General features: G+C 52.0%; 1 protein-coding gene across 6 annotated transcripts; it reads right to left on the minus strand.

Annotated features, from left to right (window-relative positions):
- Nucleotides 1-663: 663 nt before the first annotated feature.
- Dlg4 (discs large MAGUK scaffold protein 4) lies at nucleotides 664-26,727 on the minus strand. 6 transcript variants are annotated; one of them, XM_041664789.1, is made up of 20 exons: nucleotides 26,283-26,727; nucleotides 17,573-17,737; nucleotides 14,119-14,172; nucleotides 13,919-13,969; nucleotides 13,606-13,730; nucleotides 13,144-13,313; nucleotides 12,894-13,030; nucleotides 12,646-12,790; nucleotides 6,561-6,856; nucleotides 6,281-6,383; nucleotides 5,985-6,099; nucleotides 4,507-4,683; nucleotides 4,200-4,236; nucleotides 4,077-4,104; nucleotides 3,909-3,956; nucleotides 3,732-3,833; nucleotides 3,235-3,407; nucleotides 2,205-2,314; nucleotides 1,619-1,710; nucleotides 664-1,427 (listed from the first exon to the last, which is right to left on the minus strand). In XM_041664789.1, exons 1-20 carry the CDS (start codon nucleotides 26,310-26,312, stop codon nucleotides 1,321-1,323), a joined length of 2,265 nt encoding a protein of 754 aa, XP_041520723.1. In that variant the 5' UTR covers nucleotides 26,313-26,727; the 3' UTR covers nucleotides 664-1,320. The 6 variants fall into 6 exon arrangements, with proteins under 6 accessions (XP_041520723.1, XP_041520721.1, XP_041520725.1 ...); XM_041664787.1 differs by having other exon boundaries at nucleotides 13,919-13,978; nucleotides 26,283-26,726; XM_041664791.1 differs by having other exon boundaries at nucleotides 17,672-17,737; nucleotides 26,283-26,724.
- Between the last annotated feature and the right edge of the window lie 992 nt (nucleotides 26,728-27,719).

Here is a 27,719-nt window from a genome sequence, read left to right on the forward strand (position 1 = left end):
GGCAAAAGCAGCATGCCTCCACTTGCAGGCCACACTGGAGCAGTTCAGGACTCTACACGAGGCTTTGCCCAGCTATAGACGGACGAAGCTGAGTCCTAAACTCAGCACGTGAGGTATGTTAAATTTGTGCATCCTGCACAGAATTCTGTATACTGGTCGTTTCCAGTCTACTGTAAGCCGAGGGCTCCTGTGCTTTCCTTCAAGAATAAACACGCTGACACCAGGGATGAGGCCAGCCAGGGGGAGGGCAGGGCTAGCCTGAGTTCACGGAATCAGTGAGTCTGCCGGTGACTAGTACAGCATCCAGCAGTCCCCGGGCCCGTTCGTCACCACCTCTGCTGCCTTGGCTCCTTCCCGGGACCCTTGGGTGCCCTGTTCTCAGTGAGGTAAGGAGAGATCTGAAGTTCTCAGACCCACCCATCCCAGGCCCCTACCTGTGTCTCTCCACTTCCCTCCCTCACCCCAAAGAACCAGGCCACACACTGGGTTTCAAGTATCTGTCTCTTCCTTTCACTCTCTCAAAAGAAAAAATAAATAAATAAATTGCAGAAGGCGGCAGCATTTCTTGTCTTCCCCTGGCTCCCAGACACCCAACCCCTGACCCCTTACCCCCCACCCCCTCCCACTTTCCCCACTCCCTAAACCCATCCCTCCCTTTCCCCCCCAAAAAAAAAGAAAAAAAGAAAAAAGAAAAAAATCCCAGAAAAAAAAAGCCACAGTTAGACCTTCCACTCATGCAAACCAGCAAAGAAAAAAGGTGGGAGGCGTGTGGAAGACAGGGAACCTGCAGTAGAGTCCCCCTACTTCTCCCCCCAAAAACCACCTTTGAGAAGAAAACAATGGAGAAAATAAAGAGAAATCAAATGACATGGGGAGTTATGATGGGGCAGGGGTGACCCCAGCCCCTGCCTCAGGAGAGCGCGGAAGCCTGCGGTCCTGCATCCCTACAGCGGGTACTCCTTGAGAGGGGCCCTGACTTCTGGAATGTATGTGGGAGAAATGGGGAGGGCAGAGGCCCCCAGTGGGTCTGTGTGTGCATGGGGGCGGGCAGGGGTAGGGGGTCCTAAGGAGCAAGGGCTCGGAACCAGGAGCCCAGCCCCCCCTAGACCCCAAGTTCCTGGGGTCCAGGAGCCCTGATCTGGGGTACAGAAATACATGCAGAGGAGTGTGTCCCCTCCAGTGGGCTAGATCCAGTTAGAAAGGAAATAAATAAGAAGGGTGGGAAGGGAGGCTGGGGCGCGAAGGGCTTGGGCTATTCAGTCCAGACCAAGGGCCCAGGCGATGGAGGCGAGGTGAGTCCAGGCCAAGCCAGGGCAGGAATCAGAGTCTCTCTCGGGCTGGGACCCAGATGTAGGGGCCTGAGAGGTCTTCAATGACACGCTTCACTTTGTGGTAGATCTCCTCAAAGCTGTCGCCCTCCACGATGGCTGCAAGTCGGGAGGAGCAGGGACACGTGACCAAGGAGCCAAGACAAGGAGCATCTTCTCCTCCTTCAGCCAGGAGCCGTGGGTCCCCGAGCCCACTGACAGGACACCTCCTCCCACACCGACCCAGGCGGGCAGCTCCACCGAACCTCAGCAAAGACTCTCTGTCCTCAGGGCTCGTGGGGACCTCTCACCTGAGAAGCACTCTGTGAATTCCTGCTCCAGTTTAGTGGCTCTGTCAAAGGCTTTCCGGGCTTGCTCCTCTGTGATCCGCTTATTGATCTCTCTGTCAGAAGGGAGAGAAACGCAGCTCTGAGGGATGGGCCCCTCTCTGCATTTTACCTCCTCCATCCTGGCATGCTAAACTGAAACTTCATTTTTCTTAGTTGGAACACATAGCAAACAATATAATTTCTGATTTCCTCTGGGGCTACTCATGGCAAACCCATCCCATCCAGAACCTCTCTGGAACTCATCCTAACTTTCAGTCCCACCAAAGGGATCCAGATTCCATCTTCTAACTGCCTCTGAGGTTCTGACTCGCCCCAGTCTGTGTATGCCCCAGGGAGACCACTGCAAACTCTAGAACTGCCTAGCCCAAGGCAGGAGAAGCAGGCAAGGCCTGCCATAGCTCAGCCCCGACTCTCAACTCTCAATCCAGCTCTCTGAGCCCAATAGGAACTGCTGTCCAAGGTTCTGAGAGGACAGATCAAGTAGGGCCTTGAGAGCCCACATCACAAGCGTAGGGAGCGGAGGGGGAGCCCCCAGAACCGTACTCACAGCACATTCTCCAGGGAGCGGGGACGGATGAAGATGGCGATAGGGTGCAGGTGGGCCGCCTGCAGCCGCCGCACGGCATTGGCCGAGACATCGAGGATGCAGTGCTTCCCCTGGGGGCAGGCAGGGTAGGCGGAGGGGGACCAGCAGGTAGCAGGAGAGGACAGACAGAGGTGCCAGGAAGAAACACAGAATATAGAAAGGTGGGGGCAGGAGGGTGGCCAAAGGGGAAGTGACAGGTGTCAAAGGACGTGTAGGCAAGAGAACAGAAAGAGGTGTGGATAGAGTGACCAATAGAGAGGAAAGGGAAATGGAACATGGAGAGCCAAGCACAACAGGGCAGGGAAGGGGCAGAACAGAGTGTAGGAGACAGACGAAGAGAGGACCCAAAAGATGAAGGCGGAGTAAGGGCAAGGGCGGTAGAGGTGGGATGCAGAAGGCAGATCAGGGCAGGTAGGGAAAGACGGTAAAGGGAAAAGGATAAAGGAATTAGGGTAGAGGGGGGAGGGAGAGGAGGACAGACAGAGGACAGACAGATGGAAGGAACAGGAGAGACAGATGGGAGGGAGGGGAGGCAGATGGAGGCAAGAGCCAGAGAGAGAGGGCAGGCAGGGTGGGGAGCAGTAGAGAAAAGGAGTTAAAGGAGGGGTGAGAGAGGGGGTAGTGGGGACCCCCCCATTAGAGGGGAGAGAACGGAGCAGAGGGGAGTCAGGAAGAAAGGATGGAACAAGTGGGGGAGGCCAAGCCACCAAAGGCAAAGCCCCAGGAAGAGAGGAGAAATGGGGCAAGGAGTGGGAAGCGGTGGAGAGACGGGGACAGATGGCAGTGGGGAGTGTGGGGTCAGGAAGCAAGGGTGGCGGGCCACAAAAGAGCAGGCGGTCAGACAGAGTTGCCCGAGAGGAGGAGGAGGTGGAGGAGCGGAGTGCAGACCCAGCAGGGAAAGAGACAGAGAGAAAGAGAGTTAGAGAGAGCTGGAGGGAGGCACTGGGGTAGGGAGAGGGCAGGAAGAGGATGCGGTGCAACCAGCTCTTACCTGCTCTGCTACCTCTCGCACAGACTGGACACTGGTCCCGTAGAGGTGGCTGTTATACTGGCCAGCCTCAATGAACTTGTGCGCCTGAATGTCCTTCTCCATTTTCTCCCGGGAGGACACAAAGTGGTAATCCCGGCCATCTATCTCGTATTCCCGCTTGGGACGTGTCGTATCTGCCAAGAAGTCATCCCACCCCACAAAGATCTAACCACCATCCCTTAATACTAGCCTACATCACCCCCCGCCCCAGTACCCAGCTGGTCCTTGGTAGGAAGTTGTTGTGGGGAATTGAGACTCAGGTGTGACAGAATTGATACCCAGGGGCCTCCCAGGCTCGGGCCCAGCATTGCCGGCTGTAGGCATGAAAGTGGGCAGGCAGCACCTCTCCTCTGAGGCGACCTGTGTCCCACTATACCCAGTGTCATGGCCCCGACAAAGTAAGACTCCATGGGTCCCCCGACTCCAACTCCATCTCTATCCAAGGCCCCCGTACTCACGAGGGACACAGGATCCGAACTTGTCGGGGAACTCAGAGAGAAGATCATCATTGGCTCGGTCTTTGGTGGGCCCAAGGATAATGATGGGACGAGCATAGTGCACTGAGGAGAAAGAGCCGGGTTTAGGAGCCAGCACGGAGGGTGGGCAGGACGGCTGAGGCCGGGGCTAGGGCTCACCTTCCATCTGCGTCACTGTCTCGTAGCTCAGAACCGAGTCTTCTCGACCTGGGAGGAGACAGGGTGTCTGCAAGGGGCCCCGGAGACCGTCTCGCCTGCTTTCCCGAGAATGCCCAGGGAAACGCCAAGCTCCACTCAGCCCACAGCTTTCCCAGGCCCCCTACCTACCCTGTGATCCAGAGCTGGAGCCCCAGTCCTAAAAGGAAAACCAATCTCATGGTAGGTTCAGGATGGAGCTCAGAGACCACCCCTCCCCTCCTCCACCAGCTTCACCATCCACCCTCCACCTACCTTGGCCTTTAACCTTGACCACTCTCGTCGCTCAACCCTGTGGGAGACGAGGAGGAAGAGCAGGGACTAGTAGGGAAATGCTCAGTGAGGCCCCACCCTCTGGACCAAGTGGGAATCCCATCTTCCTAGCCTCACCTGGGCCCTATGGGTCTCAGTGAGAAGTCCTTTTCTGGGAGACTGACAGGAGCCAGGGTCCCCAGCAGGATCTAGCATACCCACAAGAGTCCTCTATTGAATGCCCTCCCCCCGGAACCTTGTGACCATCAACGCCTCTCTCAGGAAGGCTGCAGGGCCCCAGGAGCCTCACCGCCGTTTGCTGGGAATGAAGCCAATGTCATCGGTCTCACTGTCAGAGTGGACCCGCCGTGCTTGCCACCACTCTTCATCGCTAGCGTCAATTACATGAAGCACATCCCCAAAGCGGAAGCTCAGGGCCTGGCTCAAGAAACCGCAGTCCTTGGTCTTGTCATAATCAAACAGGGCCCTATAGCACAAGGGACTACGGGTCAGGGCCCGGCTGAGAACTCCAGGAAGGAAGGATGCATCAGGCACCTCGAGGACCAGCCAGACTCGGCAAGGGTTCTGTAACAACGCATGGACTGGTGGTGGCACACACAAAGAAACCCCAAAACCATCTAAGGACTAAAAGCTCTGTCCAGGTTCTGAAAGAGCAAAGATGCAGAGAAAAACAATGGAACTGAGAAGAAACAAGCCCCCAGGGTTATATGGTATCAGCTGGTAGTAAGAATCGGATACCCTTAGAGACCTACTAGACTTCAGCAGGCCGGGGGGAGCACAGATGTGAGCCTCCTCAGAAGGAACACAAGCATCCAGGAGAAACACAGCAAGCACAGTCTAGGACGTGTTGAAGGTGACATGCCCATGGGAAAACCCAATGGAGATGGCCCAGAAGCAACAGCCAGAATTGAACTAGGCCTCCAAGATGGTATCAAGGCAGGCCAGACAGCTTTAAGACACCTGTACAGCAGGGTGGCAGATAAGGCCAGCCAACCAGACAAAGAAAGAGGACGAAAGAAGAGGCGGGAAAAGAGAGGCAAGGGGAGGGAGGAGGCCTCAATGTCTTGTGAGGAGACAGGAAGAGGAACCATGAGAAAGGGAGCCCTGAGAAGGGAAGAAATGCTATCGAGCAGTCAGGGGTGAAGCTGAGGTGTTGTCAGCGGTGGTCTCAGGGCGAGCCTAGCATGCGTGAGGCTCTGCATTCAATCCCCCACACAGGGGGAGAAATGGAAGAAAGGAAAAGAGAGAAAGAGAGAGAGAGAGAGAGAAGAAAGGCAGGAGACAGGCACAAAGAGCTGCGGTCCTTCCCACCAAGGCTTCCCACAGGGATGCCAAGCTGCAAGAAGACTCAAAATATCCCAAAACTGGGCATGGTGACAAGTGCCTGTAGTCTAAGGCAGGAAGATTATTAAAGCACAGGAGTTCAAATTCAGCCTAGGCAAGAAGGGAAAGAGGGAGGGTAGGTACTAGGGATGCTTGCTGACACTGAACTTGGGCCCTACCGTGAAAGCTGTTGGGGAAATGTTTGGGTGACACGGCTAGACGGCAATTAAGGTGCTTGGGGCAGGGGCTGCCTTTCAGTGCTGATAATGTATTCTAGAAGATCAGCACGCACCAAGACTACGAACCCCTGACTGAGTGTCAGGTCTGGGTGGGAGAGCAGAAGGCAGACAAAGTTTAGGGATGGAGCTGTGTGGCGATGGACACACGTTCAGGGGGAGAAGAACACATGGAGGCCTCAGGCGTCACGCCCAGGAAGCTTCTCACCTGATATAGAAACCCCTCTTGGGGTTGCTCCGCAGAGATGCAGTCCCTGAGCCCAGGCTACTATTCATCAGCTGCTCCCGAAGATCATGGATCTTGGCCTCGAATCGGCTATACTCTGAGGAAGGGCAAGAAGGTTCTGGAACTCTGTCCCATCCTAATGCCACACACACACACACACACACACACACACACACACGACCACCCTAGCCCCACCCCAGCTGAAGCCATCCATCAGCTAAAGTGACAGTTCTGGGGACCAGTTTAGCCAGGAGGACAGAGAAGCTTAGGCTTCATACCTTCTGGCTTATACTGAGCAATGATCGTGACCGTCTGACCCGCGTTCTTCAGGGCAATGGCAGCCTGCTCATGGCTGGCATTGCGGAGATCAACACCATTGACCTAGAAAGGGGAGAAGAGGCTGTCACCTGTGACAGGAAGACTAATTCTTGGGTCCGAGTGGGTCAAGGAATGGTCCACCAGGACAAGGCTGGAGCCCAGCCAGCCCCCCTCCCCGCCCTCAAGAGCACTGAGCTCTGTATAGGGGGCAGTGCAAACCCCTGCACAGGCCTCTCTCACCGATAGGATCTGGTCCCCCTTCCGCAGCTCCCCACTGAGGTCAGCAGGGCCCCCAGCAAGGATGAAGGAGATGAAGATGCCTTCACCATCCTCGCCACCCACGATGTTGAAGCCCAAGCCTGTGGAACCCCGGTGGATCACAATTCGCCTGGGTTCCCGAGGAATGTCTTCCTCGCCCAGCAGGTCCTTGGCCACAGGGGAGTAGCGCCGAGGGGAAGTGGGGGTCATGGCTGTGGGGTAGTCAGTGCCCAAGTAGCTGCTATGACTGATCTCATTATCCAGGTGCTGAGAATATGCTGAGGAAAGACAGACACGGATGAGACAGAAATGCTAAGACAACAGAACCCGCCCACCACCTTCTCCAGGGGAGCCCAGGGCCAGGCTCGGCCAAAAAGGAATTATTCTACCAGAAAGGTATCTTGGTGATTAACACATCAGGGGTCGGGAATTTACAGATGACATCAGGTCAGATGTCTTTAGTATGCCAGGAATGGTGACGTCAAAAGGGACTATTAGTACCATGCTTTTCAGACTACCTTTTGGTTAAAGTGCCTCTCAGGTCTCTCAATCCACAAAATTTCTCTTTCTCACGGCTATTCATTTATTTTTTTTTAATTGGATTATTTGTCTAAACATTTTCCCATATTCTATGAGGGATAGTCCTGCTTATATCTCTGCGGTCTTGCTTAATGTGTGCCTGTTCCTGTCTGCTTCCGTTTTTGCTTTCCTAAGCTTGTCCTACAGGCTTGAGTTGACTCAAATTCAATACGAAAATATTCTCTCAGCCGGGCGGTGGTGGCACACGCCTTTAATCCCAGCACTCGGGAGGCAGAGGCAGGCGGATCTCTGTGAGTTCGAGACCAGCCTGGTCTACAAGAGCTAGTTCCAGGACAGGCTCCAAAACCACAGAGAAACCCTGTCTCGAAAAACCAAAAAAAAAAAAAAAAAAAAAAAAAAAAGGAAGAAAAAAATATTCTCTCAGGATGGTATCCTGTGCTTCCCACTACATCCCGTGGGATACAGTGAAGTCTGCTGGATGGGGCGCCACACACTTTAAATCCCCGCGCAGGGGAAACAGAGGCAGTTTAGTGAGCTCCAGGTCAGTCAGAGCTATGTATGAGCCTGTCTCCAAGATAGATAGATAGATAGATAGATAGATACATACATAGATACATAGATAGATAGATAGATAGATAGATAGATAGATAGATAGATAGAGATAGACAGACAGACAGAAAGATAAAAAGGCTAGTTGCAGATTCTGGTGGCATCAGCCTGATCAGCTTACTAATGTGCTCTGTCAGCTTTTCACCTAGGGTCTTGCAAGTGTTGATGTTGGTGTCTAATTCTGACATTCACAGGGACCGCAAAATATTAGTATTCTACAGTCATTAGTAAGATTTTCATAAAGAACTGTCCTACCTGCTGAGTGTTGTGTTCGAGCCCACTATCCCCCTCAGGAGGACAGCTGCAAACTGAAGGCCAACATGGGTAACATGGTGACTTTGAAGTCAGCTTGGGCTAGATGAGACCCTATCTCAAAGCAATAACAGTAAGACAACATGCACCCCACCCCTGTACAGGAACTGCTGCATGGTCACCTCGTGCTGCCTCTGTGGTCAGAGTTACACAGAAGAGAAGGGACCAATGACTGGTTCTCTCCCTTCACGTTTTCAGGAGGAATGCTGTGCCTCTAGGTAACCTAGCATCCCAAGGTAATGAGAGAAAATGATTTTGTCATGAAGATGGAACTCCTGACCTGCTCACCTACACAGTCTCTGCATGTCAACACATTCCAGTCCCAACCCATTGATCACAATGAGATTTGAGTTTTATTCTCAAATCAGGATCTCACTTAGCTGCGCATGCCTGGTTGAGCGCCATTGGTTTTCCTACTTCAATCTCCTAATAGTTGGGACTACAAACATCCATCACCACGCCTGATTCCCAGCTTTGTCTTAGGTATTACTATGACTTCATGTGTTTCACTTACAAAATGAACTCTGAATGGCCAGGAAAATCCTCTTCACTATGGCTCCTGTGTCCGCTGCGACTCTAACAGTCTTGGGTCCCTCGAGCACTGACAAATCCTAAGGCTCATCTTATACATTTCTGTTTTCTGGTTGGTGTGTGTGTGTGTGTGTGTGTGTGTGTGTGTGTGTGTGTGAGAGAGAGAGAGAGAGAGAGAGAGAGAGAGAGAGAGAGGGCACTTATGCGCATGCACAAGAGGCCAGAGGTTGACTTTGGGTGTCTTCCTCAAAAGCATTTTCCATCTTAATTTTAGTTTGTTTGTTTATTTAGTTAGTTTTGTATAGGATCTCACTATGTAGCTCTGGCTGTCCTGGAACTCACTGTGTAGACCAGGCTATCCTTGCACTCACTGAGACCGTGCCTAGCTCCACCTCACTGACTTGGAGCTCACACAGTCAGCTAGGCTAACAGGCCAGTGAGCTCCAGGAATTTCTCTGCACCACCCCTCAGAGTCAGCACCCGACTTTTTATGTGGGGGTTAGGAACCCAACTCTGGTCTTGTGGTCAAAGCAAGCACCTTGCGACCTAAGCCATCTCCCCAGCCATGTTTTGGATTAAAAAACAAAAAAAAACAAAACAACAACAACAAAAACCAGGGTCTCATGTAGCACCGGCTGGCCTCAAACTCACTGTGTAGTCTTGAACTTTTGGTCCCTACCCTACCCTCCAGAGCACTAGGAGCATGTACCATACTGCCCAGATTTATTTATCCAGCCAGGGGATCAAACCCAAGCGCTTCATGTATGCTAGGCAAGCACGCCATCAGCTAAACTACATCCCCAGCCATTTTTTGAGACAGATTCCATGTAGCCCCAGGCTTTCTTTAAATTCTCAATCCCCCTACATCAACCTCCCAAACGAGTATATACTGCTCCTCCTGTCTCTTATGCTTCTTGCCCAAGACTGGACACAAAATCAAGGTATTTTTGGTAGGTTATAGGGTTCAGAATAGTACCAGAAAACTGAATATAATATATATATACCTATAATATATAATATATATACTGAATATAATATATATACATGTCTATAATCCCAGCCCTAGGAGGCTGAGGCAGGAAGACTGCCAGTTCAAGGGCAATCTTGGCTATATAGTGAGACCTTGTCTCAAAAAGAAAAAGGAAAAACAAATAGTACCATAAAATTTGAATATGGTAAGCCGGGCGTTGGTGGCGCACACCTTTAATCCCAGCACTCGGGAGGCAGAGGCAAGCGGATTTCTGGGAGTTCGAGGCCAGCCTGGTCTACAAGAGCTAGTTCCAGGACAGGCACCAAAGCTACAGAGAAACCCTGTCTCGAAAAACCAAAAAAAAAAAAAAAATTGAATATGGTGTGTCTCATACTTGATAAAGGAAATATCTCATTCTTTCCCAAAATGTCTTAGTTAATCTCCCACACACTTTTCCAGCTGAACTTTAGATGCTACATAAATGCCAGGGAAAGATAATACTGAAACCCTGATTAGAATTCCATAAAACGTATAATTTGAAGAAGGTTGAGATCGTTCACATATTAAGATTTTTCCATACAGGCTCAGTGGATAAAGATTCCTGAATTTGCTCCCCAGGACCCACATGGTAGAAGGAGAGACCTGACTGCCACAAATGGTCCTCTGAGCTCTACACTTGCGTGTGAGCCTGTGAGCACACACCTACACACATGAAACACAAACACACACAAATTAAATAAATGTAAAAAAAAAAAATACTTTTCAAAATTTTCCATCCAAAAACATTGCTTTATACCCTTCACTAAAATTTTAGCATTTGTGCCGAGAGGTGGTGGTGCGCGCCTTTAATCCCAGCACCTGGAAGGCAGAGGCAGGCGGATCTGAGTTCGAGGTCAGCCTGCTCTACAGAGTGAGTTTCAGAACAGCGAAGGTTACACCAGAGAAACCTTATCTTGAAAAAAAAAATATTTCCATTATTCTCAATGGGTGTGGTGGTCCCCACCTGTAATCCCAGCACTAGGGAGGCAGAGGCAGGTGGATCTCTGTGAGTTTCAAGCCAGGCTGGTCTCTATAATGAATTCTAGACCAGTCTGGTCACACAACAAGTTCCAAGCCAGCCAGACCTACATAATGAGTCTCTGTCTCAAAATATTTTTTTCGTCATTTTCTTCATCAATTTATTATATTTCCTGTCAAATTTGTATTTCTGTCGAATGACAAAAATATTCCTTTCCTGTTTTCCCCATTCCATTCTTAACAAAATGTTATGATAAATCTGGCCTAACAAAATTACCCTGGTTGGAAATCACTGATTCAGCCAGAAGATGGTGGCGCACGCCTTTAATTCCAACCCTAGGGAAGCAGAGGCAGGTGAATCTCTGAGTCTGAGGCCCTGTCTACAGAGTCAGGTCAGGACAGCCAGGACTACACAGAAAAACCTTGGCTTGAAAAAACAACAACAAAAAGATACTTATACATAAAAAGTCTAAAGCCAAGCATGGTGACATGCACCTGTAAACCAGAAATCAGGGGGTTTGAGACAAGTGAATCAACACAAGTTCAAAGCTAGCCTGGGGCTACATAGAGAGACCCCATCTTTAAAACACAAACAAACAAAAGCAAACAAACAAAAACAAAAAAACAGCAAGGAAGGAAAAGGAGCCCTCTGAGGAGTTCCTCCTCACTTTTCCTTCATTACTCTATATTCCCTCTACTAAGAGGATGGTGAGGGAGAAATCACACAGGGCTGTGAGGCCTGAGGTGTGACTCAGCGGGAGAGCACCTGCTCAGCATGCCTGAGACCCTGGGTTCCGCCTATCCCCCTTGCAAGAAAAAAATACATGACTTTTTAATTATTGGAAACTCCAGGAACAGTTTGCAGTTGGTAACAGCAGCACCAACATGGAGAATCTGCCAGAGGCGATAAAGAGCAACCACGGTAAGAGGTGTCCATGCCTCTCTCCTCGAGTGATGGGCACAGCTGGGCTCTACTGACATGAACCATCTATGGCAGCTGGCCGCTAGGAACTGCCCACTGTGTCACAACCGCTACTCCCGGGCTTACTTTCACACCTATAATCCATCTCCTAACTTTCTTTCTTTCCTTTATAGGGTCTCATCTCACTATGTAGCCTGGGCTACCCCGGAACTTCCAATCCTCCTGGCCTAGGCTCCAGAATGCTGGGATTATTAGGTGTGGGCCACCATCCCCATTCAGTTCACTCTTAATATATTGAATCATGTGAAGAGGTTCCCTAATATTAAGTTTTTGAAACAAACCTTATTTTGTGACAACGGTACCCTCTTAGCCTGCTGCTGCTGCTGCTGCTGCGGATGGGTACCCACTGGGGTGCCTCTGTTGGGGTACACTGGCCTCTGCGTTTCTTCTCCCACATGACCTTGTGACCATGTCAACTGCTCTTATAAAATGAAATGTGAAGCCTTTATCCTTCTCCCCCTTTTCCCCCATTTTCTCAGTCTCATGTAGCCCAGGCTGACCTCAAACCTGCTATGTAGCCCAGGATAGCCTTGAACTCCTGATCCTCCAACCTTGACTTCTCAAGTACTGGAAAAGCAAGTATGCCATGCTTTTCCTATGTCCGGTTCTTTTCCTGCGTGTGTGTGTGTATGTGTGTGTGTGCGTGTGTGTGTGTGTGTGTGTGTGTGTGCGTGTGTGTTGGCGGGGGGGGGGGGGTCCAGACAGGGGTTTTGTGTGTAGCATTGGCTGTCCTGGAACTGTTCTATAGATCATACTGGCCTCTTACTCAGAGATCCACCTGCCTCCTGAGTACTGGGATTAGAGGCGTGCACCACCATGCTCGGTTCTTTCTCTACATTTTTAAAGAACATGAGAAGTATCTGTTACTTAAGGATTTGATCAGAAGCACAAAACCAAATGGGCCCTGTGTCCCTTGGACAAGAGAATATCAGCGATCATTGGGAGTGCTTCTCCACAAATGACTTTCCATTTCCTCTCCAACTACCACAAAGGTCAGAGGTCATGGCCATTTCATGAAGTAGGCCACAGGGGCTGTCATGGGCCTGCACGTCTTAGGAATTATTAGGAGGGGTCATGAGGAGCTTTGAGGTCTGGAGGGCTCTCACAGGTTGTGATGTCTGGGGGAGCATAGCTGTCACTCAGGTAGGCATTGCTGGGCTTGGCCACCTTTAGGTAGACAACGTCATATGTGTTCTTCAGGGCTGCCACGGCATCCTCATGCATGACGTCCTCTAGCCCCACGCTGTTGACCTGGGGTCAAGGGAAGCAAAGCTCAGACAGAGCCAGGAATGGTCAGGCAGTGGGCACCCTAGGCCTGCAGTGAGACCCGAGAAACCACGATGCAGGCCCTCACCGCCAGAATCTTGTCTCCAATCTGCAACCTGCCATCCTTGTGGGCAGCACCTCCTTCGATGATCTTCGTTACGTAGATGCTATTATCACCAGGAATGTGCTGGTTCCCTACGCCCCCTGCAATGCTGAAGCCAAGTCCTGGATGGCAGGAGGGGAGACGTGGCTGCCTATGGGCCTGGGGAGCAAGCCTTGGAGGCAGGGAGAAGCAGGGTGGCGGGGAGGGGACTGGCGCTCATGTGGGTTAGTACTACCTTTAGGCCCTTTGATGAGTTTGATTTCCATGACCTTCTCAGCTGGCGGTTTCCGGCGCATGACGTAGAGGCGAACGATGGAACCTGCTTCTTTGAGGGCCTCCACTGCAGCCGAATGGGTCACCTCCCGAACGTCCACTTCGTTTACAAACAGAATGCTGTCGTTGACCCTGGGACCAACAATGTGGGTCAGAGCCAGGGGCTTCCTGCTGCCCAGCCCTCCCTTTCCGGTAGTACTAGCTTTCTTTTTCTTTTTCTTTTTTGTTTTGTTTTTTTGTTTTTGTCCTGTTTTGTTTTTCGGGGCAGGGTTTCTCTGTGTAGCCCTGACTGTCCTGTAGGCCATGCTAGCCTCGAACTCACAGAGATCTGCCTGCCTCTCCCTCTCAGGTACTGGGATTTAAACGCATGTGACACCACCTTCCGGGAGGTATTAGCTTTCTAAACCCTGTCTTCTCTCCCCACCTGAGGCGGCCATCCTGTGCTGCAGCCCCACCAGGAATGATCTTGGTGATGAAAATGGATGGGTCGTCACCGATGTGAGGGTTGTCGGTGCCACCTGCGATGCTGAAGCCCAGACCTGAGTTACCCTGGGAAGAAGGAGGACAAGAGAGTCAGCTCCCCTTACTGCCCATTCTGTTAAGGGAAGTGAGAAAGGGACAGGACTAGAAAGGCGCAGCTAGAACACACAGGGTCAGGACACCTAGGAAACACAGGCACAAAAAGAGAAACACCAGCCCAGAACCAAGGGGATGTGAACAGAGGGCCTGGCTCTCACCCTTTCCAATGTGATCTCCTCGTATTCCATCTCCCCCTCTGTCCCGTTCACCTGCAACTCCAGCACGGCAGAAACACAAAAACAGTGAGACTGACATTCTGGTCAGAGAACATGCCCCTCCCACCCCATACAAGGAGTCGTTCCCTTCCTCTCCCCTACCCTTTTGCTATGTCCCCAGCCCAAAAATCTAAACAACTCACATATCCTGGGGCTTCTAGGGTGTCCGTGTTGACAATCACAGGGGGAGAATTGGCCTGGCAGAGGAGACAGAAGACAGAAAGCTGCCTAAGCCTTGGTTTCAGAGGAAGTCCATAAGCAGAGGTGGCCCTACCAGTCTGGATCCCCTGGAACTGCATAGGCAAGTCCACTCCACCACCTTCATAGCAACTCAAGGACCCAGCCTGCCTGCGTTACACAAACATGCTGCGCTCGTGTGCACACACACACACACACACACGCAAGTGTGCGCACACACACACACACACACACACACACACACGCAAGTGTGCGCACACGCGCAGGCCCCTGTATGTTTAAAGAGGTGTATGAGAAGAGGGAAGAGAGAGACAGCCAGACGGAAAGGGGAGCAGCAGATGGTAAAGAGTGGGGAAAGGGGGAGCATGCTGGGGGGGGATGCTTCTCACCGGATGTAACACTACAGGGTGTTACATGCATTACGTGCTACGCATTACACCCCAGAGTTCAGGTCCACTAGGTCCTCATCTCCTCTTTAGGGTCCCCTTCCTGTCTCTATACCCTCACAATCATCCTAATATCTTGATAACCATCCCCCAAATTTGTCCCTCACCTTGGCACACATTTGCTCTAAATCTTGCGCCATGAGAATCCGGGGTTTCCCCAGCTTCTGGTCCCTCCCTCTCTCTCACCCACCCGCCATCCAATCCACCCCTTCCTCCAGGGACCAGGTTGCCTAGCAACAGTATCTAAGACCAGCCAAGACCTGGGGAGACCCACCTCCAGGAGGCCTGGTAGTCAGGACAACGGGTGGGGGCGTGGCCTAGGGTACCACAGACTCCCTACAGCAAAAAGACTCGACGAGTCCTCTCCGGCTCTGGACCCGCCCACCGTTAGCCGGGCCAAGAGGCCAGAACGCTTCTATTCGTGGGCGTGGGCGCAGTGCATCCCAAATAACCTGCCTTCATCTTTCCTTTGAGTCCCTCACCCTACGCAGTGCAAAGAACGTCAGGAAGGAGGAAGGAGGATAGTAAAAGGCATCCAGAACCCAGCCTGTTCTACAGTTCCCACTCCTCCCCGCCCCCACTTCATTAAGGAAAGGGTTAAAGCGAGGCGTGCCCTGGTCCCTGACGTCAGTGGCCTCAACGCAGCCAGGTCTCTAGCTAAACTGCAGGGCGGGGACAGCTTTAGACTTGTCCTAGGGGCTTCCCCAATTGCCAGGGCAACCGAAGCCACGTCTCTATGGCAATGAGGTGAGGCTGCCAAGAGACTCCTTCCGGGGGTCCCCAATCTATTTCCTCCTTAGACAAATACTAAGGAAACCGACTAAGTACGAGGATTCCCAGTTCCCTTCCTAAGGTCTCCATCTCCTATAAAGGTCCCTCTTCTCCCCCACCCCCCCCCCCCGCCCCGCACTGCTATTTCTCAAGTCCATTTCAGGCCCCTTAATAGATTTCATACCCATGCATCAACTGTCATCCCTCCCCAGGCAAACGCCGTTGTCTCGCCAATAGTCGCTGACTGCAGAAGTCACCCACATTGTCGCCCTCCGTGGCACACATCCTCAGACCCACCTTATACCACAACCTCTCCCCACCCCCAGGCCCTCCCTACCTAGTCTTCTCTACTCTCACCCACACCCTCCCTAGATCCTCGTCCTCAGCCTTCAGCTTTCCAAAATCTTCCAACCCCAGCCACCATTCTCCACCCACTTCCCTGTCCCCATCCCAGACTTCGGCTCCATCCCATACCTCTCCCACCCTTGCCTGTCACCCCTTTGTCACCTCGTTAGTCCCCTTTAGCTCATTCCCAACCCTTTAAGGTTCTGCCTTAAACACAGCCTCCTCAACCCACTGGCCAGCTCCTTTGGATATTGGCGCCTCTCCTGTCCCTTGCTGAAGCCCTCTCCTGTCCCTTGCTGAAGCCCTCTCCTGTCCCTTGCTGAAGCCCTCTCCTGTCCCTTGCTGAAGCCTTGTCCTGAGATGTCCCACCTTCACTGTGGCCCCTGCTGGCCCCTCTCCCAGCTGCTCCCTGAGCTCTGGTGCCACCGCGCCTTTGCGCTGTACAACTGCTACCCTCCAGCACCTGTTTCCACCCTACCCAAGACATAATGGCCCTGTCTTGCAAAAGGCATCTGGAATCTTCTTTTACTCCTTGAAGCCACAGAGCTGCACACAAATATTCTGCACTGTTCTCATTTCCAGGGCTTCGTCTTCCTTCCTCTCAAGCAGGGTACTGAGCAGCCCCAATTCCGGTCTCACCCCATGCCTCCAAACCCTGGGTCTTTCCCACTTTGCTCCAACTCCTCCCTCTGCCACTTCTAGCCTCAGCCACTTCCCTGCCACATCCCTGCCTCATCCCTGGCTCACAAACCTCCTCCCATCCTCTTAGTAAAATGTCAGCAACTGGGGTCCTCCTTCCTAAAGCACCACACACTTCTAGCCCCTCAGAGTGCTCCTCGGTCTTACAGCTCATGTCCCTAGAAAAGGAGATTGAGAGAATGGGAACTGGGAAATGGAAGCTCTGAGAAATAAGGCCTCTCAGGCCTGGAGAAAGAAAAAAAAAACATACTGTGGGTACAAAGGAGGAGGGGAAGGGGAACAGGTGGCCATATATAATAATGAGGACAGGAATGGCTGAAGAAGGTACGGGTGGGGGTGAGAGCAAAAGGAGGAAAAACCAGAGACGATCAGGGAACAGTGGAACTGGGAAAGAAATGGGGAGCTGGAGGACAGAGAGAGGACCAGCTGCTTCGACCAGGAGAGGATTGATCAGGCCACAGAGGCCTGAGCTGGGGTTCAGCGAGAGGGAGAAGGAGGCATGCGTGGGAGGAAGAGAGAGGCAGCATCAAGAACCAGCCAGCCAGCCAGCAGGGAGGGGGAGCACGGGAGGGGAGCAAAGGCTGGGCACAGGAAGAGGCAGAAAGGACCAAGACTTGAAGTCTCAGTCCAGCCAGATGGAAAGAGCTGGAGACTCAGGAACAGGCAGAGCCAGGCCCAAAGGCAGAGGTTGGGGGAGGAGGTGGGGAAAGGGACAGGAGCAAATGAGGGCATCAGGCACTTGGAACAGAGCTCTGGACACAGAAGACTGAGGCAGGGGTGGGGGTATAAAGGAATGGAGAGGGCCATGGCACTGGGGACACTTCTTAGGGGATCCTCCATCCATCTCAACACACTAAACATACAAAAAGGCACATACATCCTGGCTATAAGGCACTGCACCCACTCCCACTTGCCTGGCCTATTTCTCTTATGTGAGACCAAAGTGTTTTTAGCATCGTGCTCCCTCCCCCAGTCAAGAAGCACACCCCCCAACCCCAGCCCCAGGAGCCCAAGACCCAGATGCCAGGCCACCCCCAATCTTCTCCCTCATAGCTCTTGCCCTACCGGCCCTTGGGAATTGCTGCAGCTCCGAGGTTCCGAGGGCCGCACTGGGGAGGGGGCCGCCAGGGTCTCCTACCTTGAGGGGGGAGAGGTGGGCGTGGCCCACGACCCCATGGACGGCCTCGAGGTGGGACAAGTTCCTCTCCGCCACGTGCACCAGCTCGGGGGCGTTTACCTGGTTGGGGAGGTGGGCCGGGCTGTGCTCCAGAGGGGGCGTGTCTTCATCTTGGTAGCGGTATTTCTGGGATGGGGACCGAGGCAGTCACTGGACCAGCTCAGCGCCTCAGGCTTCGGGCATCCGCCCGGACCGCCTCCTTTTCCCCCAGCAGTGCAGTGCGGTAGGCCCTGGGGCCTGACCAGCTCCTCCCCCTCCCTCTCCTCCAGCCCATTGGCTCCCCTCTCTCCACCCTCCCGACAACACCCTCTCCAGCCAAGGCCTCAGCACCTTTCATCTCTACCCTAGTCCAGGTTCCAACCTCCAATTTGGCTACTCCTCATACCAAAGGACTCTGTCTACCCGCCCCACCACCATTGTCTCCAAGCCTTTCCCAAGCAAGGCTTCATCGTCCACTCCGTGCCTTTAAGAGTTCTAGCTAGCACCTGACCCTTGTACCCTCATTTATCCCCAAGTTCTTTGCTTTCATCATCATCTATCATTCCCATACTCCATCTGACGCCCCTGCTCTACAGCCTACCCCACCACCCCAGCCTCCCCATTGAAACTGACTCTCCGGCACCTTTGCATGCCTGAAGTAGGAACCAAAGTCAGGTACTTCAGCTAGAGAGTACTTGCCATCAGCAGCCTCTAAGCAAGGCAGGGCTAAACCTGCCCCTCTCTTCCTTCATTGGCCTCACTCGTTCAGAATTACTAAGCAAAGGGGCCCCAGAAGCTAGCCAGCTAATCCGGATATACTAGACAGGGATGGAATGGGGGAGGAAGCCGGGGGAACAGAGGCAGAAAGGATCCGGTCGGGGGAGGGGGAGGCAGGAATGGGTGCCAAGCCGCTGATTGAAGAAGAGGATAAATTGCTAAACTGAATTCTGGTCTCCCTCTGACTTTTGGAGGTAAAAGGCTCAACATGACTTCCTGCCCAATTAACCAGCTGCCAGGACAAGAGCCTCCTGGCCAGTAACATCAGTAAATGAGATTAACTGGGGGTCAGAGAGGGGAACCGTGCAGATAGAGGCTGCTGGAAGCCCACCTGGCTCCTTCCACATCTACCTTCTACAAGGCCCTCCTAGGCTCCTCCCCTCCAGAGTTGAACCCCCCACCCACAGAAGCAGAACTGTCAAAACTCTAGAGTCAGGAAAGAAGAGAGTACCAGATGCAGGGCTCCCTCTGGGACTGGAGAAAACAAAATACAGCCGCTACAACACATGGGCAGAATTTCCCTCCCAAGGTCTGAGAAACTGAGAGTACCAACAGTTGGGGGGCAACAGTTGCAAGACTAAAAAGAAGGAAGCTTATCAGGACAATGGATACCAAGTTGACTGTGGATTCAGGGTGCAGTAGGAGGATTGGGGAGGCAAGTGGTCCTGTCAACAAGATTCTTGCCGGGCGGTGGTGGCGCACGCCTTTAATCCCAGCACTTGGGAGGCAGAAGCAGGCGGATCTCTGTGAGTTCAAGACCAGCCTGGTCTACAAGAGCTAGTTCCAGGACAGGCTCCAAAACCACAGAGAAACCCTGTCTTGAAAAAACAAACAAACAAACAAAAAAACAAGATTCTCACACCAGAACAAAAGGCAACTAGAGTTAAGGAGCATCTTGAGCTGGGCATGACCGTACACGTCTTTAATCCCAGAGCTTGGAAGGCAGAAGCAAGCAGATCTCTGTGAGTTCGAAGCTAGCCTGGTCTATATAGAAAGCTTCAGACCAGCTAGGGTTACATAGTGAGACCCTGTCTCAATAAATAAATAAATACACTCTACATGTTTGAAAAGTCTTAAAGAAGGAAAATGGGGTTCACCAAGTGTGGATCACAGATTTAGAGAATGTCAAACTCTAGGTGTCAGTTTCACGGGCAAAGAAAAATATAAAGACGAAAATCTGCCGTGGTAGTCTATGCTTAAATATCCACGCTCTGGAAGCAGAAGGCTTAGAAGGTCAAGGTCATTCGTGGCTACATAGTGAGTTCAGGACCAGTCTGAATCCTATTTTACACCCACTCACCCACCCACCCACACACACCCCCAAAAAAGAAGAGAGGAAGGAAAGTAAGGAGAACACAGGCAAAAGAGCCCTCTTTGAAGGCTGAACTGTCTTGGATTAGCAGCGTTGAGTGTGCAGCTCTAAATGGCCACTGCTGGGGGGAAATGCCCTAGACAGTAAATGCACAAAAGAAATTGCCCTGAACTCCCTGGAAGATAAATTAACCAGAACAAAAACCTGCACCTCCCAAGTTTTGGAGACTGGGGAGAACTTAAGCCCAGTGTCCCTTCATGGTCACCCCACAGGAAATCTCTAAATCTCTGGAACTGCCAGGTGCACCAAAGAAAATGGAGACATGAAGGGAAACAATCAATCATTTATTCTAGGTAAGAATCAAGGGTAATTCTTATCATAGTGAGCTGCCATATCTCTCTGTTCCACCCCTACGATGGGGAGGGACTTGCATCTGACACTAAAGAAAAGGGCTTGGAGACTGGCAGGCAATGTGAGGGAAATGGGGACCACAGAATGAAGAACCAAAGTTCTCAAGATGTACCTGGAAGAGTTAGGGTCTATGGTCAGTCCCTGGAGATTTTACATTGAGAAAGAACTCTAAAGGGGTAGGGATGGTAGGAAAACAATTCTGACATTGCAAACCTGGAGGTGGGGAGGTCGACCCCTCTTGGTCCTGGATTACAGGCCAGCTGAAGCCAGACAGGAAGGAGGACACATCTCCTGTAACCCACTGGGAGGCGGGGTCCTGACTGGCACTCTATGTTATTGGGGCAAGTCTGCACCCTCAATATATCCCTGCAGTACCTTCCCCCTATCTTCAAAGCCCCAGCTGCACAGAATGACCTGGAACCGGGGCTTGCACCCCAAAAATAGAGGGGTGTGGATTAAAGTGGATAACAAGAAGTTAACACACTTTAATGGTAAGGGTTACCATTACGCCTGTTTTCAAGAAGTTGCAACCCAGAGACCCCATGCCAAGCAGAGGGAAGAGCGACAGACTTGAAGCTTCATCTTGAGATGATGGGGGGGGGGGGTTGTCTGGGAAGAGGGAAGCGGGCCAGATCCCATACCGCGGCACGTACCACGCAGAGACACATGGAGGCGAATCTGTTCCGAGTCGACATGGAGAAGGGGAGGGGGACTAAGGGGAGGGTATAGGTGGGATAGGAAGGGTGCTGGGTTGGGGGGAGGGGCAGAGGGGGCGGGGGCTGCGGCGGCCGCGGCGACCGGAGGCTGCGGCCAGAGAAAGGGGGGGGGGCGGCGCCTGCGCAGTACGGGAGAGCGTCATGATGGGAGAGAAGGGTGAGGGGAGACCCTCTTGGCTACCAACTTCCTGGATTTCAGCTGTTTCCCTGCAAACTCCAATTTCCCAGGTATACTCCTATTTCGACCCCTCTACAAATACTGACACTTGGAAACTTTAGCAGTTTATCGCTCTGGTTCTCAAGGGCCCCTTATTCCACCTAATTTTCCACCGCCCCCAAAACACTGGGCTTCTATTACAAAACCCCAATGGGTCTCTTATGGGTGCTGTACTCCTAGACTACAGGAGAAGCAACCGCACTTCTCCTATCGCTTCTGAGAACTCCTAGGGCTCTCAAGCCCCCACTCGAAGCCTCACACTGTAAACACCCCACCCGGTTCCAAGGCATCTACTCTGACAGAGTTCCTGCAGCCCATCCAGCCCCACCCCAAAACTAGACAATGCTTTACTCAAGAGTTAAGAACCACAGCTCTTCAATGTGCCTTCAAATTTATATACCCTTTAAATCATTCCTTCCTAAGTCCTACCTGCCCCCCTGACAACTGCTAGTGACCTTAACATTAATATATTGCCATTGGCTAGCACAAGCATCCAAATAAGGCCTCTTCAGATTTGTTTAGAGATGCCTTGTCCAAACACTAAACTAAATGATATGATGGACTCTCTAAGATACCAACCACCCAAAAACCTCACCAGAACCCAGTTTTGAGTGCTATCTAATCTGCCTTAAAGCAACCCTTCTGAACTCATTTGCAGTCTCTTCTCGTTATTCCCAAACTCTTGCCTTATATTAAGAAATATTTTGCCAGGCGGTAGTGGCACACGCCTTTAATCCCAGCACTCAGGAGGCAGAGGCAGGAGGATCTCTGTGAGTTCGAGGCCAGCCTGGTCTACAAAGTGAGTTCCAGGGCTGTTATACAGAGAAACCGTCTCGAAAAAAGAAAAGAAAAAAAGATATTTTATCTTTTATTTAAATTTTTATCGCATTTATTTATGTGTTTGTGAGTATATACATGCCTATACTGTGTTATGCATGAGGAGGTCAGGGAACAATTTTAGGGAGTTGGTTCTCTCCTTTCACCAAGTGATTTAACTCAGGTCATCACGTTTAACAGCAAGGATCTTTACCCCTAAGCCATCTTGACAGCTCATATGTGTATATATACATACAAACACACATACATACATACATACATATATGTATGTATGTATGTATGTATGTATATATTGAAAGAGAATAGAGTCTCATGTAACCCAGACTGGCCCAAAATCTTTATGTAGCTGAGGGTGACCTTGAATTCCTGATCCTCCTGCCTCTACTTCCCAACTTCCTCCACCCCCAAATTCTGAGATTACAGATATACACCACCATATGTAACTAGTCTTTTCTTTACACCTCAAATTTGTAAATTTTCGGGCTGCCCCCACTTTTCAACATTCTCTCCATGATGCTGAGCTACATTTTTGCTGAAAGATTTGCTCCCAAATATATTTCTTTTTTCTTTCTTTCTTTCTTCCTTGTTTTGTTTGTTTTTTGAGACAGGGTTTCTTTGTGTAGCTTTGGTTGTCTTGGAACTAGCTCTGTAAACCAGGCTGAGCTAGAACTTACAGAGATTCGCCTGCCTCTGCCATCTGAGTGCTTAGATTAAAGGTGTGTGCCACCACCGCCAAACTACAAATATATCTTTTCTACTACACTTAAGGGTGGGGGAGAGAAGCATCAGGCCAGACATGGTAGTGCTTTTCTTTAACCTCAGTACTGGGGAAGCACAGGCAGTGATCTCTGTGAGTTCCAGGGCAGCCTGACCCTACATAATAAGACCCTATCTCAAAATAATTTCACCAATCATCTGGACCTCAATTTACAGTGACCCACAAATCTTTCAGAATACCCTAAATTGCCCCATGTTACTTCAGTCTTCCATCAATTCCCAAACTCTTGAACTTGCAAACCTCTCTCCCAAATATCCTCCCCATAAATGTCATCTCTCTAGTGAGGGTTCTCCCCAAATCAGCTGTCTACAGAATATAAAATTCCCTCCTAAGGCAAAAGGCGCTAATGACCTCCATAGATTCTCAACCCTGCACTTATTCCGCATCTGTTAGGTAAGCCCCCCAAAATGAACGTTCCCCCGCCAGTGTCCTACTTTTATTTCTGGATAAAATGCATGGGTCCTCAGAAACCACCAATGCGAAACGGGCTTGTACTCAAAATTCCTTCCTAGTCTAGAAAATATATAGGCCCTTCTTCTCCACCAGTAGGCGCTATGGACTATTAAGACCCTCTCCCATCCCCCATTTCCTTTTTCCCTCCATTTTCCGTTTCCCCGTTGCCAGGCAACGCAGCAATCAAGGACTTTGCCGTCGCCTAGCAACTGTCTCCCTGGAACAGAGCTGAGGTAGGAGGGGTACTCTGATGAAATCTGAACAGGCCTCCATCTTAGGAAGATTGAGACGTCACATCTCCAGCCCACGGATTCTCCTTTCCAAAGACCCCCGCATCCCGCAGTTACTTGGACTACCGCCACACGAACCGGGTCTCCTTTCGGTACAGGAACCACACCCCGCCCCTCCCGGGTCAGCCCCGCCCTCGTGTTGGTCTGGCAACGTAGTCCCTCCTCTTTCTGAGGGTTGCTGCCCGCCTCCTCCGATAGAGTAAGCCGACTCCGCCCACCTGGCTCTGTGAAACCACGCCTCCCTCCGCTTCCCGCCCATTCGCTCCCCCGGCCTCGCCCACACTATCCTTCCACCACGCCCCTGCCGACCAATGAATGAAGCGTTTGGCCACAGTGCCCCGCCCCCAGCACCTTAGTTTTGCCCAATAAGGACCACCCAGAGGGCTTAACCACTTCGCCTCCGGGGCCCTGGCCAAATGCCCCCTATCTTTTCCCTACTTTTCCCCCAGCCCCCATTTGTTCTGCTCCACCCTCCGCCACCCTCGCCCTGCCCTCAAATCCGCCACGCAACTTCAGTCGTCGCTGGTTACCATGGCAACTGCGGCAGCAGCGCGGGGAGAAGGGGGAGGGACGGGGGCGGAGTGGGAGAAAGCTGCTCTGAGATAGAGATACTGGCAGAGATCTAGGTACCGAATAAGACTCAGTGATAGCTGTAAAGCAGAGTTTTCACAGCGCGCAGAGCTGAGCACATATTAAGTATTCAATAAATGTTCCTTAAATTACTGCAGCAGTTTATAAATATAGGCAACGAATGATAGGAGGGCCGTCAAACAGACCAGGAGAGATCAGTGACTACAAAGCCTGAGCACTCCCAAACCCACCCCGCAGAATTTTCGGAGGGCAGAAGCTATGTGCCCCTGCTGGTTTTTCCTGGGCTCCCCGCCACTGCCCTGGATAGAGAGGAACCACAACTCCCAACAGTCCTAAGGACAGCCACACTCTACCACTGAGGGATCTTGTACCTCAAGGCCTTATGGGAGTTGGAGTCCCTCCATCCTAAAGGCTGACAAGTTTTCTGGCCAATAAATGTGGCAAACCTAGGTCTCCAAGCCTAAGTAAAACCCGAATGCATGAGGCTCTCTGCAAGCCTCCTACCTTCAGGGAGGCTCGATCATGTGCTCCATCGAACACATAGGAGTGTGGAGCTGAGAAATGAATAAATACATCCACCCAGAATAGTTAGCAGTGCAGGCAAGCCCCTCACCCTTACTGGCATTCGTGTGCTCACGTGTTAGAAGCAGAACCCACACATTCCAATGGGTTTCCTATATACATCTGTACACAGGTAACAACAGCTAGGAAGCCAAGGCCAAGGATCAGGCCTAAGGACAAGAGACAGAAAAAGCACAGGCAGACACTCAAAGAAGGCCAGAAGAACGGTGGATCAAAAACCTACTGAAAAACCAGCAACCTGGAAGAAAGCCCAAAGCCCACAAAACAGGAGAAAAACAAGCATCCCTATAGATGGGGCGAGGGGCACAAACCTAAAATCTTCAGCTCCCAATCTCCAATCATGCTTACACGTGCACAATGCATGTGTATACACATGTGTGAGTTTGTGGCAAGGAACATGTGTGTCCTCAGCTCCCTCCCATAAGAAGCTGCAGTTCCCACTAAATATAACCCCCTCCCCAGCCTGTGACTCACCCGGACCCCGCCTCCCTCGGCCCCCACTTCCTGTCCCACCCCCCCAGCCCCCAGCTGCCTGCCACCCGCCCAAGCCTCCCTCCACACACCAGGCATCCAGCTTGCCAGTCCCAGAGTCTGGGAGCAAAGGACCTAGACCTAAAACATCCTACCAGGCGCTTGCTAGGGCTTTTCATCCCAGGACTCCCATTCTTTCCAGGCTCTAACCACAGGGACCCTGTACCCTTGTATGGATCCTGGCTCTGCCAGCCCTGCCCTCCTCCACCACCTTTTAATCCCAGTAACCTCTTCACCCCATAAGTCTTCAGAGACCCTTATGCCCAGGTGTCCTCCCAAGACTCAGGAGCAATGTCCCCTCCATCTGCTCTTCTGCTTCCTTGATCAGGACCAGGTGAACTGTGTGAGATCGGGGTACTGGGCGCCTGCCTGGGCTACCCCTGAATTCTGCATCCACAGGGTCCCCCTCCTCAACTACCTTCTCTCTACCCTCATACCCTAAACCTGTCATCCTTCTTTGGAGACGGCAACCTCATCTTTTGCGACCTTCTGGTTTCCATGGGAGTACCCCAAATTCTAATCTCACACCTGGTCCATTCTCTCAGGTAATTCTGTATCAGGCCCCAGCTCTCCCACAACCCCCAGGTTGCTCTATTCCATATAATTAAGCCCTAAATTTAAAATTCCCTCAAATCAGGAGCATCCTAAACATATCTACCACAAGATGTCCTGTGTCCTGCAGGGCCACCCTTACCTGCCAGCTGATCTCCCCTCCCAGACAAGCCAAACACTCACAACCAGTAATCTTTACCCTCATGCCAAGAGACCCCCAAACTGGCCAGAACCTAGAAACCAGCTTCTTTGCCCAGGAAGGAAGAAAAACCCCCAGCAACACACACACATAGCCCACCTTCCCACATATATGAGCATAACTCCCATTTGAGCCAGGCAGGCTTCTCCCTAAATAAATTGCCCTCAAAACATCGCTGGTGAACACCAAAGCCCACCAAGCCACCCCAAATACCAAATTCTCGATTTCTCTAAAGGTACAAAATGATCACTCCAGGTGGCACCTGTGGCCAAATCCACCGTTTTGTCAGATATGAACCCCAAAACTAAATTGTGACCCCTCTAATACATCTTATTTCAGATGCTCTCACTCCAGGGTCTGCAACCCTAGAGAAGGCCTACCTAATCCTCTCCACAAATTCATCACCTACTCCCTCTCCCCACGGCCCCCCCCCCCATCATGCTTACCTTGGTTGTCACTATACAGAGACAGTCCATGTTGGGGGGCCTGGCCGCGGCGGCGAGTAGGGGGCTCTGACTTCATTGGAGTTTTGTTCCTCCCCTTGGTGGGTTCTCACCCCTCCCCCCTCCGCACCCCACTTTTGCAGGGGGGGCCAGGATGGGGGGAGGGGTGAGAGGGGAAAGAGAAGGTTGGAAAAGAGAAGGATAGGGGAGCGTGGAAGGGAGGGGGGACCCTAAAAGGGGCTCCCAAGTGGAAGGGAGGGGGCTTGAAGAGCACACCCCGATTCTCAGGAGGGGCAGGGGCACCGGGGGCTGGCAGCCCCGGACTTCTGGGGCTGGAGCATGAGCTGGGGTGGGGGAGGGGAACTGGATTTCGGGAAGCCCCGGGATAAGCAGGGGTCTTGCCGAACGGCCAGGGGCTAGGGGCCGTGGCGGGGGAGTGGGGTAGGGGGGGTTGGAGATGGCAGCGGCCGATGAAGCCGCGGAGCCGAGGAGGGAAGGGGAGAGAGGAGGAGAGAGGAAGCAGGGGGAGGGAGGGAGGGAGCTTGGAGCCAGAATGGGGGGGTGCCTTGGCAGTGTTAACTCCTTCACTGCTGGCAGGAGCCCGGATAATGGGAAAGGAGATAGAAGCAGGAGCAGAGAGGCCCTTCGGCAAACATGGAGACCTAGCTAGCCTCGGTGATGACAGCAAAGACAAGGAGGATGGATTTCATTTCTTAAAAGGAAAAAGCCCACAGCTGGGATGGGGCATCCCTGGAGGGAGGCCACAGCATGGGGTAGGGTCTGAGGGAGGGGCTGGCAGCAGGGAATCCTGCGGGCCTAGTTCTCCCCCAGGATTCCCAGGAAGTCTGAAAAGTAATTATGGCCTGGCCTCTCTGGTGCTGAAACTGGAGCAATCCAACAAAGGGGAGAAGGAGAAGGGGTATGGGCTGGTTGGCCACAGAAAGAGCACTCTCAGTAGCCCCAACCCCTCAGGCAGTACTCAGGATTTTGTTGCCAAGGCCCATACGTCTCAGTTTAATATTTTAGTAAGGAATTTGTGTGTCCCTTCAGTCCTGCCTGCTCAGTCAGGAAGCCAGGCACCCACCTTCACTCCCTTACCTGGCCCTCAGAGATGGAAGCCTCATAATAGTCCAGAATGTCTGTTACAGGAAGAGAACTAAGTCACCGCCCACATCCCAGGCCTCTCTGGCCACCCCTGCTACCCATGCCTTCTGTTTGGCAAGACAAGCTCCTCTAGTTAGGCTGATGGATATTGATGGGGGGGGGGGGGCACAGAGGGACGACTCTACAGAAGCTACAGCTTGGACCAGGTGCCCTCAGGCTTCTATCCAGTCCAGAACCTGGCACACTTGCCCTCAGAGGCCCAGGCCAGCCCTTTCCACCGTGACCCCTCAGAACCCTGGAATTACTCACCCAGCAAGGCCTGGAAGAGGTCACTGT

This window comes from Microtus oregoni, unplaced genomic scaffold, assembly GCF_018167655.1.
Source record: "Microtus oregoni isolate MIOR12 unplaced genomic scaffold, Mior012 000015F_ref0000493, whole genome shotgun sequence".
In the NCBI taxonomy this organism is placed as follows: Eukaryota; Metazoa; Chordata; class Mammalia; order Rodentia; family Cricetidae; genus Microtus; species Microtus oregoni.